At 61.9% G+C, this 21,447-nt stretch overlaps 1 protein-coding gene across 1 annotated transcript in view; it reads left to right on the top strand.

The window, feature by feature from the left end:
* SORCS2 (sortilin related VPS10 domain containing receptor 2) overlaps positions 1-20,939 on the top strand; it is a 451,696-nt gene extending 430,757 nt beyond the window's left edge. Inside the window, exons 18-27 of the mRNA XM_045881528.3 lie at positions 1,043-1,214; positions 6,309-6,495; positions 6,778-6,911; positions 7,857-7,980; positions 9,261-9,373; positions 10,319-10,444; positions 13,058-13,157; positions 13,746-13,848; positions 16,252-16,355; positions 18,494-20,939. Coding sequence (XP_045737484.2) covers positions 1,043-1,214; positions 6,309-6,495; positions 6,778-6,911; positions 7,857-7,980; positions 9,261-9,373; positions 10,319-10,444; positions 13,058-13,157; positions 13,746-13,848; positions 16,252-16,355; positions 18,494-18,558 — 1,228 coding nt within the window. The 3' untranslated portion in view covers positions 18,559-20,939. The remainder of the gene's footprint in view (positions 1-1,042; positions 1,215-6,308; positions 6,496-6,777; positions 6,912-7,856; positions 7,981-9,260; positions 9,374-10,318; positions 10,445-13,057; positions 13,158-13,745; positions 13,849-16,251; positions 16,356-18,493) is intronic.
* The last annotated feature ends 508 nt before the right edge of the window (positions 20,940-21,447 follow it).

Genomic DNA, 21,447 nt, shown 5'->3' with positions numbered 1-21,447 from the left:
CAAGCAGGGACACTTGTCAGGAGTGTCAGAGCTAGGGCCCACATCAAGAGTGAAGGGTTGCACATCGGACCATGTGCACACTCTGGGCACCAAGGTGCCGTGGGTGGTAGCTCTTAGATGTATTTTCTTCTGAATTAATCCAGTGTGTTTTGCATGATAAACCCCTGAATGTGTGTCTCCGTGGCTGAGCTCTGGGGGCAGGAGGGGGCTCCAGGCTCGGGGAGGTGGGCAGAGCCAGGCTCTTTGGCAGTGATGCGAGTTTTATGGACCCAGGGTCCCTGTGTAGCCTGAGGGAGCTTCACAATTGGCAAGTCAGTTGATGCCACCCCTGGCAAACCTAAAAGGTCCATCAGAGCCCATGGTCTCTGCATCCCAACCCCTGCCCAGCCTCCTCCCAGCCCTGCTCCCCACTCTGGCTCCAGCCGCCCACCACAGGACCTTTGCCCATGCTGGTCCTGCTGCCTGGGTGCCCTTCCCTCTCCTGCTCGCCCTTCCGACTTCAGCTGAAAGCCGCTCTCTCAGGGACTGATTCCTAGAGCTTGTGGGTGGTGATTTTACCTTGATGTGGGGGGGTAGCGTGGTGCAGTCTGCTTCCCGCACTGGGCCGTCTCCCTGGCAAGGGCAGAGGCTGTACGTGGTCCACCCGTCCCCAGCAGATACGCGGTGGGAAGGAGTCGCTGGATCAGGTGTCCTCTAGCCGGGTGGTGAGGAAGGGAGTCCCGGACCCTCTTGGGCACGTTTCTCAGCGAGGCCCCAGCATTCAGGCTGCGCCCAGTCACACCCTCGCCCACAAGAGGTGTTAGGGTTGTCGTAAGTCCTGTGACTGCACAGGGAAGCGGCCGGCCACCCCCCACCTCTCCTGGCCTCTTAGCTCCGACATGGGGCAGCAGTGGCTCTCGGTGGGGCCAGGAGGAGGCCGGGCATCCGTGAGGAGGCCGCCAGCCGGGAGCCACACCTTGCCACCGGCGAGTCCCCGCCAGGCCGCGGGGCCCGTGCCCTCCCCCGCCGTCTGTGCAGGCCCTGACCCACCCTCTGGCTGCAGGTACCGGAAGGTGGTGTCCAACGTGTGTGAGGGCGGCGTGGACCCTCGGCAGAGCCCCTCGCAGCTGCAGTGCCCGCTCACGCCTCCCCGGGGCCTGCAGGTCAGCATCCGCGGCGACGCAGTGGCCGTGCGGCCCAGAGAGGACGTCCTGTTCGTGGTGCGGCAGGAGCAGGTGAGCGTGCTGTGCTGTCCCCGCGGGGCCACTCCCGCCGGACCAGCAGGGGACGGGGGGTGAGTGGGTGTCCCCTCCGCTTCCAGGCGGTTTGGAGCAGAATCATCTAAGCGGGCGTTTTCCAAGCTGAGGGGGTAAAAGCAGGCCGGAAGCCCCCTCCCCAGGCCCCGAGCAGCATCCGAACCGCAGAGGACAATGGAATATGGGGGGTCACCGTGCAACCAGCACATGCGCGGGGACCCTTCTGTGCATGGCGGAGTGTGTTTACTGGACTCTGACGCTTCCAAGATCTATTCGTTCCTGTGGGTGGCAATTTGTTAAACCTCTAATCGTATTGATTTAGTTAATCTGGAATCTTAAGAAAAGCAGAAAATTTAAAAAAACAACACACACTATTGGGCGCCTGGGTGGCTCAGTCGTTAAGCGTCTGCCTTCGGCTCAGGTCATGGTCCCAGGGTCCTGGGATCGAGCCCCGCATCGGGCTCCCTGCTCAGCGGGAAGCCTGCTTCTCCCTCTCCCACTCCCCCTGCTTGTGTTCCTGCTCTCGCTGTCTCTCTCTCTGTCAAATAAATAAATAAAATCTTTAAAAAAAAAAACAAAAAAACCCACAACACACACTATTACTTATAATCCCAGAACCAAAGATAAATCCTGAAGGTAGATGATAGACAGATATGGATTTAATTCTATATAATATATACGAATATGTAAATTCCCTCCCAGTCTTCTACTTTCTCTCTTTTTCTCTTTAGTGCAAGTGTTACATATTCTTCTGACTTAAAAAAATAATTTATACTCATGGTATAACATTTGAAAAACACCTAAAATGTCAAGAATATAAATATCACCAAAAACCCTGTTCCGCCCCAAGGTAACAACTGCTAAGTTTTGTATTTTCTTCTAGTCTTTTAAAATTAATATACAGCATGCTTATTTTTCTGATTATAGAAATAGCAAACTCCCTGTAGAGCATCCAAAAACAGAAATCAGAAAATCTTACTGACATGCAGGAAATTCAAAGCGAAGGAATGGCACAGAGGAGAAGCCAGCTCCCACCGGAGGGAGACCCGCCCCGGGACCACTGGCCGTCTGTGCACGGGGCTCTGTTGGATGCTCGGATCTTTGGTTAACAAATATGCCGAATGAAGCGAGTTCAGCTTTATAACTGTGTGTGCATTGTTTAGCACACGTCCTTCCAAATATGGTGCCCCGATGATGACAGAGGTCTTTGATGTCTGCTGTCATGCAGACAGGGAGACTGAGGCCAGAGGGCATGGAGCTGTATGTGTGAGCGCCCATGTGCCCAGCTGGGAAACCCTGGCTCAGAGAGGTGCAGTGGCTCGCCCGAGGCCACACAGTAACAGGTGACAGAGCGCCGCATGGACATTGCCTGGTCTGTGGTCCCCTGTGCTGATGAGCCTGGTCCTGACATTCATGCTCGGGGCCTTGGGGGTGGCCCCGGGGCGGCGGTTGGGCATCTGACACAGCTTGGTGTGGCGGGAGGATGATGCCCCCTCCCCAGGTGGGGCCCCTGGACCCTCAGAGTGGACCCACCTGCTGCCCAAGTTCTAGCACAGACTTCCAGGAAAAATGGCCATCTGCTGCCCCCTAGAGCCTTCCATCTGGGCAACATGGTCCATCTGCTGAGTCCCTAGCTGAAGCCAGGACAGGACAGGCCCGTCAGCCCCACCGCCCCAGTGGTCCCCAGCCTTGATTGCACGGGATCGCTGGAGTGACCAAAAGATGCTCTCGCAAGAGAGGTCTCCCGGCACACTCCCCTATCCAGAAGGACTGCTGGCTTCCTCATGGAGGCGGGGAGAGCTTGGGAGCTTGGGTGGGGGGTGGACGCACACTCATGCACGCTCACACACACTCACATTCTCACACACTGACTACAGAAATTCGGACACACCCTCACCACGTGTTCACACACTCGTAAGCACTCACACTGACACACAAGTCACACCCACCCGCCCTCATGCACAGGCCAAGCTGCGTGCGGAACTAGCTGGATCTGGGGCGGGGGCCAAGTTCTGTAAGCATCCGAGATTTAAAAATAAGAGCTGATAGAGAACCCAGAAATAGACCCACATAGAAGTGTGCAGCTGATTTTGACACAGGAGCGAAAGCATCTCAGGGGAGGGAGGACGGTCCTCAGCAAACGAACTGTCAGTAAAAATGAGCCTCGGCTGGAACCTCACACCTGATACAAGATCAGCTCAGAATGGACCACAGAGGTCAATGGAAAGCCGAAAACTATCAGTCCTTTGGGAAAGAGATAGAAAATATGCAGATCTAGGGCTAGGCCAAGCATTCATAGAGTGGACGCTGGAAGCATCACCTGTAGAGGAAATTTGGCAAGTCGGACTTTGAGTCAGACACCTGTGTGCTGAGGAAGACCCCGTAGAGAAGGTGAAAAGCAAGCTACGGAGGTAATATTTACCCAGCATGCATCCGGTGAGCACTGGTACCTAGAACACATAAAGAGCAGGAAGAAAACAACGCTCCGTGTAGGAAGCAGGTCAAGGACATAGAGGGACGGTTCACCGCAGATGACGGGCAGGTGACCGGCGAGCCCACGAAAGTCGTTCAGCCTCACTGGCCGTTAGGGAAATGCGAATCCAACCCCAGTGACAGGTCACTGCAAGCCTACAACAGTGGCCCAAATAAGACACAGCGACACCACCAAGTGCTGGCGAGGATGCGGAGAAGCCGGACCCCCCATGCGCGGATCCCTCATACGCGGGAGCCCAGGATGGGACCACCAAGCTGGGAAACAGTGGGGCAGTTTCTTAAAAAACTAAACACGGAACCACCCCGTGACTCAGCACGTGCGCTCCTGGGCGTGTGTCTCGGAGAAATGAAGACTTGTGTCCACACAGAACCCACACGCGAGCGTTCACGGCAGCTTTATGGCAGAAGGGCCAGGAGCTGGGAACACCCAGACATCCTCCGAGGGGCGTCTGCCCGAACAGTGGTGCAGCCACCGCGTGGGACACGACTCAGCAGTGAGAAGGACAGGTGACTGCTATGTGCCACGACCCGGGTGAGTCTCCGGAGAGTTAAACTGAATGAGAAAAAGGCAACCCCAGCGACTCTGTGCTGTCGGATTCCATTTATAGGATGTTCTCGAGACGACATGAGTGCAGAAATGGAGGACAGATGAGTCGGGGGTGTGACGGGGGGCAGGCGGTGGCTCGGCGGCTTGGCACCCCGGCTGTGTCTGTGTCCACGTCCTAGCTGTGACATTCTGGTTTCGGCAGGCGTTAGCTCCGAGCGTGTGGTATGGGGCACACGGGATCTGTCTTGGTCCCTACAAACTACATGGGAACTGGCGGTTGTCTCAGAATAAGTCATTCACATCTTGACAGCGGGCACAAGACGCAGCAGGGCGCGGGGGTGGGGTTACGGGGACGGATCTCCTTGCCTGCGTGTTTGCTGTCTGTCGCGTGGTTGCTGGACTATGTTCTGATCACGGCAAAAATGACAAGTTATTTTAACCAAGTATAACGTTTATCAACGGGTATCCGTCAGTGGCCCACCGGCAGGAACACGGGGTCCAAAGGCACACGGTTGTGCCCCACATACCTCGGAGCCACCGGGCTTCCCAGATGCATCCATCTTGCACAGAGCCCCTGCCCCCCGGAGCAAGGTGGGCTTGAGACCCTGCTCCCGTGGTCCCCATGAGGCCGCATGTCCACAGGGCCCTGGACAGTGAGCCAGTCTGCCCCGCGGTTCTAGCCCAGCACGTGGGGACAATCGGACGCCATGCAAACTGTTGTCCCAGGGACCACGTGCTGTTAGGCACAAGACAGCATGTGGTTCTCTCCCGGGTTCGGAGGCTGGAAATCCGAAATTAAGGCGTTGGCAGAACCTGGCTCCCGCTGGAGGCTCTGGGGAGGGAGTCTTCCCTGTCTTGTCAGTTTCTGGGGCGCTGGTGTCCCTTTTCTTGTGGCTCTGTGTGGTCTCTGCCCTGTCGCCACGTGGCCGTCTCTTCTGTGTCCCAAGCCCCTGCCTCTCCTTATAAAGACATGGCCACTGGCTGGGAGCCCATCCTACTCCAGCCTGACCTCATCTTAACTAATCGCTTCTGCAAAGACCCTATTTCCAAATAAGGCCACATTCTGAGTTCTGGGGGCACGTGGATTTGGGGGTACAGACACTGTTCAACCATCCACCATATCTGTGGAGAAAGTTAAGTGAACATAATTTATGGGAAAGGGCTTTGTCAAGTTTTCTCTGCAGGCATAGAATGAGAGGATCATAAATGGTCAGTGTGAATCCTGTGTCATTCTGGGTCAGCAGGAAGTGGTTTTCGGGGCGTTCCTGCAGGGCAGGGCGGTAGGAAGGGGTGATGGGGCAGGGCAGAGGGGAGAGGGGGAGCTCGAAAACACTTTCTTGCTGTGAAGTGGAGAAAGATACTGTTTCCCGTTTCCTTCCCTCGATTTCCCGCGCCTCAGTGAGGAAATGGTGGTTTGTGGGGGGGCTGGCTCCCCAGCCGGAGGGGCGTGAGGCCGTCAGACAGCCCCGTGCTGCTCAAACCCGGAGAAGGGGCAGCAGGTGCAGGGAGCATCACGCTGCATAGACCCTGCATGTCTGACCGGCACCCCAGCTCCGCAGAGAATGGGATCAAAGAAACACTCAGGAAGCAACCGAGAAGGGAAAACAACGTTTTCCCAATTTTCAGGGAAACCCCTTAGGAGTCTTCCCATGTGCGATCTTCCTGGCCATGTTCCTGACACCCTGCAGCCTGTGCGGGGGGCTCCCTCCCTCCGGCTCCGGGCTCAGGCCTTAGTGGCTGTCCCCACCGGCCGGCCCGCCACCCTGAGCGCTCCCTCTGCAGCCGGGCACACCTGGCCCTGGGCCCTGCCCCCACCCCCCTGTGTCTCTGTGGCTCCCGGGCCCACCTGCCCTCTGCAGCCCCGCACGCCAGGCTGGCCGCCCCAACGGCAGGGCGGGTTTGGTTCCTGGGGGCCTGGGGCCTGGGGCCCGCGCCCTGTGAGGGAAGGAGTGAGGGGATGAAGAGCACGCGAGCCACCGCAGGCCCCTCCGCTTTGCCATCCCCCCTAAGTGGCCTCGTGGGGTTTCCTGCAGGGAGATGTCCTGACCACCAAGTACCAAGTGGACCTGGGGGACGGCTTGAAGGTCGTGTACAGGAACCTCACGCTGAGTGAGGAGCCCATCCGGCACCGCTACGAGAGCCCTGGTGTCTACCGCGTGTCCGTCAGGGCGGAGAACGTGGCTGGGCACGACGAGGCCGTGCTCTTTGTCCAGGTCAACCGTAAGTCCGTCGCCCCTTTGAGGCCCAGAGTCCGCCCCTGGGGCAGAGAGAACCTGGTCCTTGGGGGAATGCAGGGAGTCCCTGGGGCAGCGACAGGAACCCGGGCTGGCGAGCCCGCAGGTGGGGAGCAGGCAGGCGGGCTCAAGTCCACGCCCTGGCAGTGTGTGCGGTGGTAGGCTGGGGGGTGATGCGGGGGGAAGTGATGACGGTGTCCAAGAAGCCCCCTCTGAAATAGCCAGGGCCCTGGTGTCCCCCAACCCCGGCCTTTCCCGCGACCCGCAGCCCCCCTCCAGGCCCTCCACCTTGAAGTGGTTCCCGTGGTCGGCGTCAACCAGGAGGTGAACCTCACGGCCATGCTGCTGCCCCTGAACCCTAACCTCACCGTCTTCTACTGGTGGATCGGCCACAACCTGCAGGTGCGCAGGCCCCGGGACCCACGGTGCAGCCCTGGCTGAGAGTGGGGGGCAGGGCCCTGCCCCGGGGCCTGGGCGGAAGGGCACAGGGTATGACAGCGTGGAGTGGAGGCGAGCACACACCAGCCTTTCTTCCGGAGCCCTCGCTGCTCGGGTCCGGCTCTGAGTCAGGCAGACGCAGAAGAAAGCGGACCAGACCCGGCCTTTTCCTGGGGAAAGAGATGTGAACAAAGCAGGTGACCCGAGTTGTGATAAGCGTCACAGGAAGGGGATGGGTGAGGTGTTGTGAGCTCCAGGGAAGATCAGGACATTTCTAGTCTGGGTGTTGGGTGTGGTCAGGGAAGGCTTCATGGAGGAGGGGGCCACTGGGGCTGGACCTGATGTCAGAAGCCTCACCCAGAGCCCTGGGTTGTACCCTGTAAGCAGCGGGGAGCCACAGATGATGGCTGGTAGCAGGGCTGGAGGGTCTCTGTGGGCAGGGATGCCCATCCTTAGCCTGCAGGCCCTCAGGACCCACAGAGAGCCATCTTTCCCTCATTCAGTGGGTTGCAGCCCTGCACCCCAAGCAGAAAGACCCCAACAGTGGCTGAAGGCCCAGACGCAGAGGCCCCAGGTTGTGTTTCTCTGGAATGTGGAGGGTTGAGGAAGGTGCTAGGCTCTGGGTTCAAATCACAACTCAGCTTCTTCCAGCCCAGCAATCCGGGCAGGTCCAGGACGAAGGGGACACCGGGACACTTGGTCCAGGCTACATTGGCTTAGAGCCAGTGGCTCTGGGGGTGGGAGGGTCCTCCCCGTGCCCCCCGGTGCTGCCCCCATGTCCTGACCAGAGCAGGGGAGAGAGAGCGTTCTCAGTGAGGCCCTGGGCAGCAGGAGGGACCATGGGTCCGGCTGTCCCATGTGGGGCTGCCCGCCACCCCCGGCCCTGACCCCCACTTGTGTCCCCTGCAGCCCTTGCTCTCCTTGGAGAACTCCGTGACCACGCGGTTTGCAGACACAGGGGATGCGCGCGTGACGGTGCAGGCGGCCTGTGGAAGCTCAGTGCTGCAGGACTCCAAGGTGGTCCGCGTGCTGGGTGAGTCCCCGTGCCCGGGTCGGGCAGCGCGTCTCGTCCTTCGCAGGAGCCCCGGGTTTGGGTGACGGGGGCACTGTAAGCCGCTGACACCTGGTTATGCTGGGCAGCCACAGGCTAGAGAGAGGAGCCCGTGAACACAGCCTGGACGCTCCCCGGCTCCTTGGCCTCAGTTTCCCCGTCTGTAAAAGGAACACGGACACGTCTCTGTGTCCGTGGCTGGCACTCACGGGCCTCACAGCACAGACGGGGGTGCGGCTGAGTGATGTGTCACGGTCACCCGGCGATGCCTCCCAGGACCCTGACCTCTCCCGCCACCTGTCCTCTGAGCCCTGTAACACAGCCTTTGTTGAGACTCAGTTCTGAATCCGCACCCCATTTACTGGTGCTCACTGGGGGCCCCAAGGCCCTCGCGGGAGACATTTACCATAGGCGATTCATCCTAAGCCTGGAAGAGACCCCGTCCCCCAGCCTGTGTGCTGTTGGCCTCGTCACACCAGTGAAACCTCCTTCAGGCTTTGAGAACAGCCTCTCCCGTGGACCACAGCCATCAGTTAAATATTTAGCCGGCCTGCCCTTGGCTGTTCCTGCGTTCACAAACACGTCCGCTCAGGGTCCTGAGCTCAGAGCTCGGAAATAGTCACCCCTACCCCGCTGTGAGATGCTGAGTTCTCTGTTCACAAAGCATGTGTCCCTGGGCCGCTCATCCCTGCAAAGCCTCCTCCCATTTCCCAAGTGAGAAACCCGGGGCTCGGGAGGAACATGGAGAGAGTACAGTGAGCCCCGAGGCTGCGGGTGCAGGGCCTGCTCACCAGCACTGGCAGGTGGCTCTGGAGTGGGCCTCCGAGCTGGGGACCCCGGGACATGTGCAGGAAAGGGAAGGTGCGGCCTCTGCCCTCGTGGGACTCTTACTCTGGTGGGGGGACCAGCCCAGTGAAGTCCATGGATCCCTGGGGGATGGAAACCCAGCCTCATGGGGTGTGCACGTCCTTGAGAGGGAGAGGGCAGATCTTACAGTGTGTGGGCCAGGCCCTCCCTCCCCAGTGGGCACCATTCGTTGTTGTCATCAGTGGGTCAGTGATCACTACTTGGTGCCGGTCGGTGAGGTGGGCCCTGCCCAGAGCAAGCAGCTGCTGTCACAGGGAGGACTCTCGTTTTCCAAAAGCGGGCCACGGGGTCTGACTATGGGCAGTCCTGGGCCACCCAGGACGGGTGGCCTCCTGCGGCAGGCAGAGCCCCGCTGCCCAGGACTGACCCGCTCGCCCGTCTCTGCCTCTCTTCAGACCAATTCCAGGTGGTGCCTCTGCAGTTTTCCAAGGACCTGGACGCACACAATCCCAATACCCCTGAGTGGAGAGAGGACGTCGGCCTGGTGGTGACCCGGCTGCTCTCTAAGGTGCCACCCAGCACCTGCAGGCGCCCCGGAGAAGCAGGGGTTGGGGGAGCCTGGACCCCCTGGTGGGGCGAGGGGGACTGCCCTCAGTCAGTGACCCAGCCTCAGGCTGGCTGCCCAGGGGGTTGGAGGACGGCTAGGGCCCGCTGCCCTGGCTCTAGGGGACCTGTGGCTGGAGCGCCACCTTGCAGGGGAGGGACAGGCCGGCCTCCTCCGTGCGCATTGAGTGAGCCCCAGCTGTTTGCCCAGGACACAGTCACTGTCCTCTGCTGGCCCAGAATCTCCTGAATGGGATTTTCATTTATTCACGGAGTTTCTCTTCTGGGCCGGACACTGGAGACAGAGAGAGGAATCAGTGTGCTTGCCCCCAGGGAGCTCACCAAGAGCAGACAGAGGCCTCGGGGTGGGCAGGAACACCGGCCCCTACAGTCATCCATGGCTGCCACCGGCTGAGGCCCGCTCTGGCCGTGACTCCCCTCAGTCCGTTAATAATGCTGGTGATACTGTCCTGAATAGGAGTTTGCCAGGTGAAAGTGCACGGAGTGGGGTTCTCAGGAGGCAGAGGGACCTGTAGAAGCTGAGCTTTATGGGTTGAAGGAGTTGTATGATCAGGAGCCCTGACATCTGGAAGGACACTAGCCAGAGAGGGGCCTGCTCAGTTACCCTGGCCACGGTGTGAGGAGTGGACTAGAGGGGGCAGGCCTGGCCCAGGGGAGGCTGGTGTCGGGGGTGAAGGGCAGAGGGACCAGGAGGGCTGCAGGAGGTGGAATGTGGTCACAGGGTCCTGGGGCCATCCCCGTGTGTGCAGGGGTCAGGAATAGCTCGCAGGACAGACGGCCAGGACTTGGACAGGCCAAGAGTGGAGAGAGGGTAATCCTGGGGGCCCTGGAGTGCAGCAGGGGACAGAGGAGGCAGGTGGGTCAGAGTGGCTCGTCTGTGTCCCCACAGGAGACCAGTGTCCCTGAGGAGCTGCTGGTGACCGTTGTAAAGCCGGGACTGCCCACCTTGGCCGACCTGCACGTGCTCCTGCCCCCTCCCAGGCCCACAAGGAAGAGGAGCCTCCCCAGTGACAAGGTATCTCCTGCATCCGCAGGACCCAGGTTCTCTGCACCGCCTGGGCTTCGTGGCCTAGTGCCGGGGGCTTGGGGGGGAACTACAACCAGCACGGAAGTCTCAGTGGCCACGGAAAGGCCCATTTCTCGCCAATCACTGCCCAACATAGGTGGCTGGCTGCCCCCCTAGGACCCGGGTGGCCTCCAAGGTCACTGTTTTGGGGATTGGGGAGGCACAAGGCACCGGGGCCAGACCACCCCACAGGGGGACGTGCGTCACCTCCTTTCCCATTCTGCTGGCTGGCGCTGGTCACCCCGGCCCGAGCTGACTGTGAGGGCCATGGACTCCCAAGGCGTAGGTCTCAGGACTCAGCCCCCATGTAGTCAGCAAATGTCTTCACTGCGTAGTCCAGCTTCCAAATAATAGCCCTCATCTGGAGGGGCGGAGGACCCGCTGTGTGGCGGGCATGGGATGGGGACCCAAAGATAAGTCGGAGCTGCTTCACGCCCCCAGGGTAGCTGTCACTGTTCCCCAAACAGCAAGCTGGGTCGCGTGCAGAATCGGGACCCCTCCTGCGCTGCCGAGCCCCGCCGGCTGCTCCCCGAAAGGGTAGGCTGAGTTAGCAGATGATGCGGCAGCTCCGCCCCCTGGGGCGCGGACCCAGGAGCACCGCAGCTGTTCATCCACGCGCACAGGGAGGGTCACAGTGGCCCAGAGTGGCCACACGTGCCTCAACGGGGTGGGTGAACAAGATGCGTCCCCGCGCACCACCGAACCTTACTCAGCCGTAAAAAGCAAGGGAGCTCTGGCACCTGCTACCATTTGGACGAAGCCCGCGAACGGGATGCCGAGGGAGGGAAGCCGGTCCCGGAGGCCACCTGCTGCACGACCGCGTTGATGGAATTGTCCACAACAGGCCGGTGCACGGAGGCAGAAGGCGGAGGTGGTTGCCAGGGGCGGGAGGGGCGGGCACCTGACTTCCGGAAGGAAGGATGAAAATGTTCTGGAAGCAGATCGTGCCGATAGTCACGCAGCTGCAAATATACCAAAAACTGTGGAATTGTGTGCTTGAAGAAAGTACGTGTTATCTCAAAAAAAAAAAAAAATGAGTCAGAAGCTCAGCTACCCCCGGACTAGTCGTGAGACGGATGCTCACGGAGGCCGTCTGGAAGACGGACCAGCACTGGGCAAGGGCAGCAAGGCCCGCGGCACCCCTGAGGATGGGCGGTCGCGTCTCCTTCTACAGGCGAGGGAAGTGAGGCTCGGTGGGGGGCACGTCAGGAAGGACAGAGGGGACACGGAGCCCCACGGTCGCTCTGGCTGTAGGCCCACCATGCCCAGGCTGCCTCCTAGTAGACACGTAACTGTGTGGGCCTGACCCCAGCATTTCCCAAAGGGCATCTGCATCCACACCTGGGGGCACCCAGGCCTGCCAAGCCCCCGGGCCCTGCCTTGCGGGGTCTCTGGAGGTGGGACTGCAGAGGCTGGAGAGGGACTATACTCATTTTTCAGACGGGGAGCTGACCGTAGAGGCTCGGCAGCTTGGGGAAGGCACGGCGGGGCTCGGGGGCCTCCCTCACTCTTGCCCCCCGAGTTGGCGAGCAGATGAGCTAATTCTGCAGTAGTCAGGTGTGGGCGCTTAGGAGAGATTTGGAAGGAGGCGGAGGAGGGACAGAGGGGCACCCCACCCCCGTTGTCCTGAGTGCTGAGAGTAAGCCGCGGGCCGAGGTCGGTGAAAAATCACAGGGACTCGTCCTGGCCACGGCCGGCGCAGCAGCCCCCTGGCCCTTGCTGGGCGCTGGGCACGGGGCTGGAGGCATCCCACGAGGTGTTCCTTCGAAGCCTCGCATCGACCCTCGAAACAGAGAGGTGCTGGGGTCTCCGACAGTGCAGAGCCACGTGCCTTGAAATCCGGGGCTGTTTTGGCTTGTCGTTGTCATGGTCCCTGATGGGGACTCCTCTTTCCCAGGGAACACCAGGTGCTAAAACGCTGTGCGTGGAGACTGAGTTTGGCCCCCCAAGGCACCTGGGAGGGGGTGCTGGGGACTGCCGTCCCTTGGGAGGTCCCCTTCCCCAATACCTCTACACCCACCTGTTGGAGGAATGATCTCTGAGCACCCACAAGGGCCATTGGTTCCCTTCTGAGCACCAGGAAGACTCCCCCTCATGAAACAGCAAGCCAGCCCCATCTCCCACCCCTGCTGCCTCCACATCACCTCCTGGGATGGCTCTCCCTCGTGTGGGGTCACTTCCTTGCCTGGGTCACCTGTCCTGTCCCCATCTCGTTCTCTTCTTGGTCTTCCTCCTCTGAGAAGACTTCCCTGACCACTGCCAGGCCTGAGGGCCTCCTGGAGCACCCCTGGGTTCCCCAGCTTCACCACACTCTGGTCCCGACCAAAATGAGAGCTCTTAGGTCCCGGCTGGGTCACCTTTGTGCCCCATTGTGGGCTCTTGGTGAAAGCTGGCTGCTGGGTGAGTATTTCCATGTTACAGGTGAGGAGACTGAGACCCAAGGAGGCTGAGTGCCCCCCCAACCCCTTGGCTCTGGAGAGTCAGAGCGGACATCTGCCCAGCTCCCCACTCCCTCCGGTGGGTCCCAGAAGACCCTCTTCACTCTCCCCCTCCTGCTTTCAGAGACTCACGGCCATCCAGCAGGTGCTGAAGGCACAGAAGATCAGCTTCCTTCTGCGGGGCGGGGTCCAGGTCCTGGTGGCCATGAGGGACACGGACACAGGTGAGGGGCCAGGCGCTTCCCCCGGCCTGGCCCGGGCTTGCCCCTGCAGGGTGGGGTGGACGTGCATCCCGGCCCCTGTTACTTCGGGGACTGGGGGCCGAGGGCTCCTCCTGCCTAGGTGGTCACCTCCGGTTACGACCGGGTCAGGTCCAAGGGCCTCGCTCTCTACACAAATGCAGCACCGAGCACTGGCTTTGATTTACATGGACATTTAGGGTCTCGGGTGACCTCGGCCCCCCGCCCCCACCGGTCGCAGTGTGACCTTTCCCATTTTGGGCAAGCATGTTTGCAGAAGCTGAGGAGCTTCCCTCTGCTCTGGAGAGACATGGTGCCCATCGGGAAACGTGGCAGGCTTGCCGCACGCCAGCAAAAGTGTGCCCAGAGGGGTTCTGTCCGCTTCCAGAAGGAAGGCCCGGGGCCCCGCGGGTACACAGTGGGAGTCCAGGGGGCCCAGGGGCCGGGGTTCCCCAAGACCTGCCCACGCTGCTCAGCCACATCCGGAGGACCTGCCAGACCATCTTCCTGTCCCGGGAGACCGGGGAGGGGACGGGTGCCCAACCCCCCGACCACCGGCTGCTTTGCTTGCAGACTCGCAGAGGCTGGGAGGCACCGGCGGCTACTGGGCAGTGGCGGTCCTCTTGGTCATCGGACTCTTCGCGGTGGGCGCGTTCATCCTCTACAAGTTCAAAAGGCAAGGCCACCTGGCCGGCTGGGCGCGAGGTCAGGCCTTGGGCAGCGGCTGCAGGGGATGGGCACTTGTGTAGGCCCGCTCTGGGTTCTGAGTGGCCCCAGCCCCAGGAGGGCGGGTGGGAGACAGCGGCTCACGAACCCCCGAGCATCTTCCAACCCCACCTTCCTCTCTGCGGGCATTCCCAGCTTTATCTCCCTCAAGTCCACCCCGCCTTGGAGGGCGGCCCCTCTGAAAGCAGTATTTGTCACAGCTAGGAAGTGGCATCTGAGACCAGGATTCCTGGTGCTGAAGCTGGGGCCCCTCCCGACCCCAAAACAGCATCAGGCTCAAGCCGGTAGGGACCGAGCCCCAGGACTGTAACTGCAGGTGCCCACTCTGCAGCTCACTCCGGGCTGGGGCAGAGGGGCTCCCTTGCTGGCCAGGCGCCTTTCGGGCCCCCCTGAGCGGCCGTCTTCAGATGGATGAAAGATGCCCCTGGCCCTTTGAGAGGCAGGTGCACGCCCCCTCTGCCTCCATGGCCTCTCTGGATCACCTTTGCATGGGCCAGGTGGAGAGCTGCGGACCACTTGATTCTGACTGAGGCAGGGGTCCCCGTGATCTCCATTTGAAGAGTCTGCTCTCAGCCTCAAGGCTCTGCCGTCTCCTCCTGCCCCCGATGTGCGTGGTGCCAGCCGCAGCCCCGCCATCCGCATGGGTATCCGGCTGATCCCCACACGCAGGGCAGCCCCCCACCCCCCCAGTGAAGGGGTGTCCCTGATCCTCACCCCACTCCCTTCTTACTGCTCTAGCCTGTTCCAACACTCAGGTTCCCTCAGAGGCCACAGGGGTGTGGCCTTGCCAGGTGGGACTTGTGTTATGGCCTCGGTTTCCCGCACTATGGAATGGGCGTGCTGGTTCTCCCCGGGGCGTTAAAGGCCAGCATCCGGCCAGGCCTCCCCCTACTGTGCAAGTGTGTGTGGAAGCCTGGCACCCTGTGTATTTGCAGAGATTAAGCAAAAGGGGGAGCCTTCCAGCCGTATCTGCCCCGTCCGGGTCTCTGCCCTGGAGCACCCTTCACCCTGAGCGCAAGGCCCCATCCAGACTCCTGCCCTGCCGCTGAGCAGCTCCGCGGCGTCCCCTCCCCAGGCCTCAGCTTCCTCATCTGTAAAAGGGGACTAAGGAGGGGGTGGGAAAAGGGAAGGAGGAAAAGAACAGAAGGAGAGGGAGGAGGAGGTGGAGAGAAGAGGGAGGAGGGGGAGGGGAGAGAGAGGAGGAGGACAGGGAGGACGCTGAGTGGGCCCAGAAGGTGCCCCGGACAGGGGTGAGGGTGTACGTGCTGGTCCGCCGCCTGGCACGCTGAGTGTTGTTAGCGAACTGATCGTGCTCCCTGGGTGGGATGGGTCGCCATGGAAACAGTGCAGCCCGGTTCCGGGGGCGAGTTTGCACCCCCAGAGCGCCAATCACACAGGGAAGGCGAGCACAGCAGATAGGTGCCAGGTCGCAGGGAAATGCCCTGCTGGTCCCGAGGCTCTGGGGTCGGACGTGGCCTGTGGGGGTCCAGGGAGCGGGCTTGGTTTCTGGCAGTGGCTCGGCTGCTGTAACAAAGAGCCCCGAGGGTGACTTCTTGCTCGTGCTGTCCCCTGCAGGGGCTAGCCTCTTGTCCTCCCTCAGGGTCAGGGCCTTTTCAGGGTATGGGAGCCACAGCAGAGGGAAATGAGTTCTGGGGGAACAAGTCATCCTGTTAGGGTTCCAGCCAGAGGTAACGTGTCCCCTTCAGTCGCCCTCAGCGGTCTGCGCCCTGCACTCCTGCAGGACTGGCCAGGCCTGGCAAGCAGTGTCGGAGGGAGCCTGCTCCTTCTCGGGGACCGTGGGCTCTTTCGGGGTCTCAGACTAACTAGGCATCGGACACGGAGGAGCCTGGCCTGGGGACCCCGTGCCCAGTCCCAGCACAGGCATGGGGGCTGTGCCCGCGGTCTCCTCTCCCTCTGGCCCTGGAGGGACAGGAAATTGGGACCGCACAGCCCCAGGACCTGGACAGGACTCAGCAAGCCCCTCTCAGAGCTGGGTGGGCATCCCGTGTGCCATGGGAATGCATGTCCCACCCACCCTGTCAGCGCCCAGGATGCTGCTCTCCCACAAACCAGATGACGGGGGACTAAAGACAGTAAAACACCCCCTCCCTGCAATACGGCCTCAGTCCAGTCCCCGGGGGAGCCAGACAAGGCACACCCATGCACTGGGGCCCAGGGAAATCCAGGGCTGTGGGAGCTCACAGGAGGGAGGGCTTCCTGGAGGAGGTGGTCTGGAGCAGAGAAGGGGCAGGAGAAGAGATCCAGGAGCGTTGTCTGCACCATGCCCAGGAGTGGTCTGGGGCCCAGCGGCCCAGGTGGGACAGCCCCCCTGAGCCCTTCCTCTGCCCCACAGGAAACGCCCCGGGAGGACCGTGTATGCCCAGATGCACAATGAGAAGGAGCAGGAAATGACGAGCCCCATGAGCCACGGCCAGGGCGTCCAGAGCGTCATCCAGGGTGAGGAGTTTATAGATGATGATCTCGACTCGCAGACTCTAGGTAACGCCCGCCCTGAAAACCCCCCTCCCCACCCTCCTGCGGGTCCCCGCCTGGCCGCCTCTGGCCAGCTAAGGGCGCAGGACCCAGGCCCAGGCGGACGGTGGCACTGTCCCCTCCGGCTGACGAGGGCACGGCCCGAGCTTAAAGGGGGGTCTGGGGACACGGGGCACCGCCCTCTGCAGCTGACACGGTGCCCTGTTACTGCGGTCTCACCCTCGCGGCCGGCGCTTCTCCCCCACGTCTCTCCCGAGGTGGCACTGACGGTGGCCGGAGTCACCTCCGGGCTTCCGTGCTCAGCCTGGGCCGTTGACTTAGCGGTCAGCTGTGCTCTCTGCAGGGCTGTCCCCCGAACGCCTGCCGTGGCCTCTCCGTGTGGCTTGGGCTCCCGCACAGCGTGGGGGCCACGTCCTCAGAGCACTGAGAGAGCCCAGTCAGCCGGTGGCAGCCGCGTCGCCCTCCATGACTGTCACCCCGGTCACTTGCGTCTCACTCTATCGCTCGAGGCAACCAGAGTCTGTCCATCTTCAGGGGAGGGGACACGGTCTCCACCCTTGGGGGGAGGAGCATGACACGTCCCGCCTGTACCCCGTCTCTCGGCGGCCGGTCCCCACCTCTCCCAGGCCAGCAGCCAGGGCCCGGCGGCACGGAGGTGCCATGACAGTTTCGGTACCGTGCGCCCCGCGGTCAGCACTGTGACGTCCCTCTCTGTGTCTGGCGTGCCCTCAGAGCTGGGAGAGGCGGAAATCAGAGTCCGCGCTGTCAGTGGTTGAAGGTGAGGCTCAGAGAAGTCATTCCCCCCGGGGTGGCCGGGGAGAGGACCCCCACCCTTTCTCCAGCCCCCAGCCTCGGCGGGGTCCCTGTCCGTTGGCACAAGGGCCCATTGTCTCCCACTCCTGCCAGCCCCGCTGTGCTCCCCGGGAGCGGTGTCTCTGCCCCTTCCTGGGACATCGCAACAGCTCTGACATCCTGAGCACCAGCTCCTTGCTGGGCCTGGGCTGAGGGGCTGCCGTGAGCCAGGCCATTGGACAGATGAGAAAGCTGAGGTTCGGAGCCCGTCACTTGGCTGATGAGAGAGGGATTCAGGCCCAGCTCTGCGGCTCCAGAGCCTGTGCCCTCCCCTAGCACTGCAGCCCCCAGGCGCGGGGTGCGATCCCTGTGCACCCCCATGGGCCCCCTCCACCCATCTCTCCCCTGCCTGGGGCTCCACGCTGCCTCCCATGTCGCCCGGTCCCCACCTTCAAGCAGGTGGTGTCTCAACCCCACAACCAGCCGCAGAGGCTCTGAGCGGACCTGGGGCTTCCCAGGCTCGGACGGAGGGTGTGGGTGTCCCTGGGAGGACCCGAGCTCTGCTCTCCTGCCTGTGGCACCTGGTTGCTCTCAAGCTCCTGAAGAACGATAAGAGCATAATAATAACAGGTTGTTTTAATCGAGCACTTAGTATGCGCCAGGTGCATGTTCCCATGTAATCCCCACGCGGTCCATGGAGGGCGGAGCTGTGATGCCCACGTTCCAGATGGCAAAACCAAGGCCACAAGGTGATGGACCTTGACGAGGGTCTCGGCCAGCGGGTCGGGCTCAGGAGCCCCGCACGCTGCGCCCGGCAGGTGCCGCAGAGCTGTGGGGCCGCCTTGTCCCCGAGCGCGGGCAGCGCTTCAGGGCAGCCCCTCCCCTCTCCCAGGCTCCCGCTGCAGCCCCCCCAGGACCCTCCCAGCTAAGGCCTGCGTTTCTGACGTCACCGCGCCCCTTCTGTCTCCCGCCTCTCCGGGCCTCCCCACGCCGTGCCCTGCAGCGCCCAATGCCAGGAGGCCCGCAGCCCCTCCCGCAGCCCCCCGCGGCCGCCGCCCCAGCCCGCCCCGCCGCAGGTCAGCCTTGGCCTCCCCTCCCGAGGCCCGCCGGGGTCCCCTGCTCGCGATGGCACCGGGAGAACCCGCCCTGTCACGCACACAGGAGCTGGAGACCGCCCCCGCCCCGCCGCGCGCTCGGGCACCACCTGCACGGCGGAAGGACCCCGGGATGCGGCCGCACGTTGGCTGCATGGCACCCTCTGCAGCGGCGGTGGGGGCCTGTGCTCACGGGCAGGCCTGTCTGTTTCCTAGGGAATCACTCCGGCGTGGTCCTGAGTATCAACTCCCGAGAGATGCACAGCTACCTGGTGAGCTGATGTCCCCGGATGCCCGCGCCCGGGACACTCTCCTCTGCGCCGTCTCATCCCCGGAGGGCACAGGTGCTGGGACCCGCGTCCCCTCAGAAACCTGCAGAAGCACCACTCCCTCCAGCTGTCCCCACGCCCGGTGACAGATGTCCCCTGTCTTCAGCTCACGCCCGCCCAGCCCACGAGACGCACGGGGGCAGCCTGCGGCCCTCCGCCCCCAATCCCCCGGACACCAAGCCCACGGCGCCCCCACCCCGACTCTGGGCACTTCTCTGCCCCTGGCCCCCTGCGTGGCTGCCCCTGTTGCTGACGCGTCGCCCCAGTCCGAGGCCCGGCCGCCCCGGAGCCGGGGAGGCGAGCCTGCCGGGGCTGCCCGTCACTCTGCACCTTGGGCCCTGTCCCCACACAGGGAGCCCGCAGAGGGCGCCGGAGTCCTGCTTTCTTGCTCATCACCCCCAGGAGGGCGGCTCCTACCCGCATGGCCTCCTATCTCGGGCACCCTCCAGAATCCAGAAAGCCCCCGCCCCAGGCCCTCCCAACACGGCCCTCCACGCCTCCCTCTGTCTGCCTCCTTTTAAACTGCCGATGATGTAAACACCTCTCTGGGCGGGGCAGCGGCCATCCGCAGAACCCCCTTCTCGAACCCTGTTTCTCGAGGGCCCAGCTCCCCTGCGTCTCCTGGCTCCGCTCCATCCCTGGGGCCCAGAGGGCCCAGCGCTCTCCCAGCTTGCCCCCGCCGGCCCCCTGGGGCCCTCACGCTTCCCGGACTCCCTGCCCACCGCCAGGGTCTCCTCCTCCGGTGGGCGTGGCAGGGGCCCCCCAGAGATGCGCAAGGGTCCTGTGCTCCCCAACAGTTTGAGGACCCTGAGTAGGAGCCCCCAGACCAGCCATGGTTTCAGATGGCAGATGGGAAGGGCCATCCAGGAGTGCGCCCCTCATTCTGAAGATGGAGGAGTTGAGGCCCAGAGAGGGCGTGATTTTCCCCAAGTCACACAGCAAGACCATAGCAGAGGTGCCCCAGGGACTAGCCCTCTGCCCCCCCCCCGCCCCGTGCAGCGATTCTGCTCACTCACAGATGCCTAGAATCAGACACACTAGCCTCAGTCTACACATGTGAATATATGGGGGGGAGATGTTCACCTTTTGCCTTGAAACCGGAAGTCAGTATTCTCCTCCCTCCCTCCCTCCGCCCCTCTGCCTCTCCCTGTCCCTCTCCCCTCCTTGCCCTCCCTCCACCCCTCCTCCTCTCCCCTCCCAGGCAGGGCTCTCCGTGGCTCAGGGCCTTTCCCTAGGACATGGGGACACCAGAGCCCTGGCTAGGTGCTCCCTGGCTGCTGGTGAGTCCAGAATGAAGCCTAGCAGGGCATTACCCCACGTCCCCTAGAAGAGGACCATGGCCTGCAGGAGGGGAGGCCCAGGGATGCACCCTCACACCCACAACAGCCCCCCACATTGCAGGAGTCCCTCAGTCTTCATGTGTTACAAATAGGGACTCAGACTGCGGGGAGGAAGGGGTCACAGTGCGTCACATGCCAGGTGGAGGAGGCCACCTGCTCACCAGCTGGGGCTCCTGGGCCCCGCTCCAGAGGTCACCCTGTAAGTTGTTCTCAAGACCCTCCTTGGGGAAGGGCTGGGGCCCGAGGACCCGGGGACATGTTTGCTGGTGCAGTGTGGGAAGAGGCCGGGGTTCTCCAGACCTTTGCCACCACCTCCCCCAGCCTGTTAGCAGTCTCCAAAGACAAGTTAGGGAGCCCTGTGTCCTGCCGTCCGCCCCCACCAGCCTGCCCCATGAGCGTCAGACACACAGGGTCAGACACCTGTCAGCACCATCCAGGTCCAAGGTCAAGGTCAGCATGGAGTCCCCCTGGACACAGTCCCCCACCCTCCCCCCAGCTCGCCAGTGCCTACGGGTGACAACCCTCTGACCTTCTTTGACCACTCAACTTCATTCTCTCTGCTGTTTGGGTAGGGTTATTGTTGTTTTCTTTTTCTCCCTTAGTTATTTGTGTTTTTCTTGTATTTTATTATTTCTATTAAGAGTATTTTGAGTGTGTGGACCCAAGAGCCCGGGAATCAGGTGGCATCTGGCATAACCTTATACGTGTCCATCCCCATAACCGTATAGATCAACATGTAGGTCTATGGATGATCTGGGTGTACATTTGCGGTCCTGCACATTCGCTGGACAGGTGTCTACAGGCGCCAGGGACCACGCTGTGGTCTGCCGTGGGCAGCTAACGCTTCACTCCACCGGACCAGACCTGTACTTGGTACATGCACATAACAAAGATGCGAAAAGTTCTTTCTTATTTTTCCTTTATAAAATCAATAAATCATTTGTGATGCTTTTAACAAAGATTAAATGAATATAATCAGCTTTTGCCTTATTATGAAGCTCTTCTTCCACATTTGCCTAAACACACGCACGCACACACGCACACGGGGCCCCTAGAGCTGTGGTCTCAGGGACGCGGGCGAGGGACTGGCAGCAGGTGGCAGGGACATTAACCTTCTCGGTCACTGGATCGGGGACCCACCGCCTGCGAAGCAACAATACCCCCATCAGCTTTCGAAGTCCTTACACGCGGGCTGGCGCACCTCCTGCTCTCGGGGCCAGTGGAAGGGCCTGGAAGCATCAGCCCGTCTGCCGGCTGAGGAGCAGAAGCCCGGGGAGCTGGAGGGCCAGGGGATGGACAGCCTGACACAGCGCCCTCCGGGGCCAACGGTCTCGATCTCTAAAGCGCCATTCGGCCTATCTTTGATGAGCCAGGAGGCCGCGCTCACCCGCCCTGGCCAAGGCTCTGGCCGTGACACCGTGCCTCGCTGGCCATGGGGGCTGAGCGTCCACAGCTGCTCGGGAACTCCAGCTGTGAGCACTCGTCGAGAAAACCCGTCCTT

The sequence above is a fragment of the Mirounga angustirostris genome, unplaced genomic scaffold, assembly GCF_029215605.1.
Source record: "Mirounga angustirostris isolate CCGP_5_RB_7025 unplaced genomic scaffold, mMirAng1.0.hap1 SCAF_2, whole genome shotgun sequence".
Classification (NCBI taxonomy): Eukaryota; Metazoa; Chordata; class Mammalia; order Carnivora; family Phocidae; genus Mirounga; species Mirounga angustirostris.
This window is presented reverse-complemented; position numbering and strand designations above follow the sequence as displayed.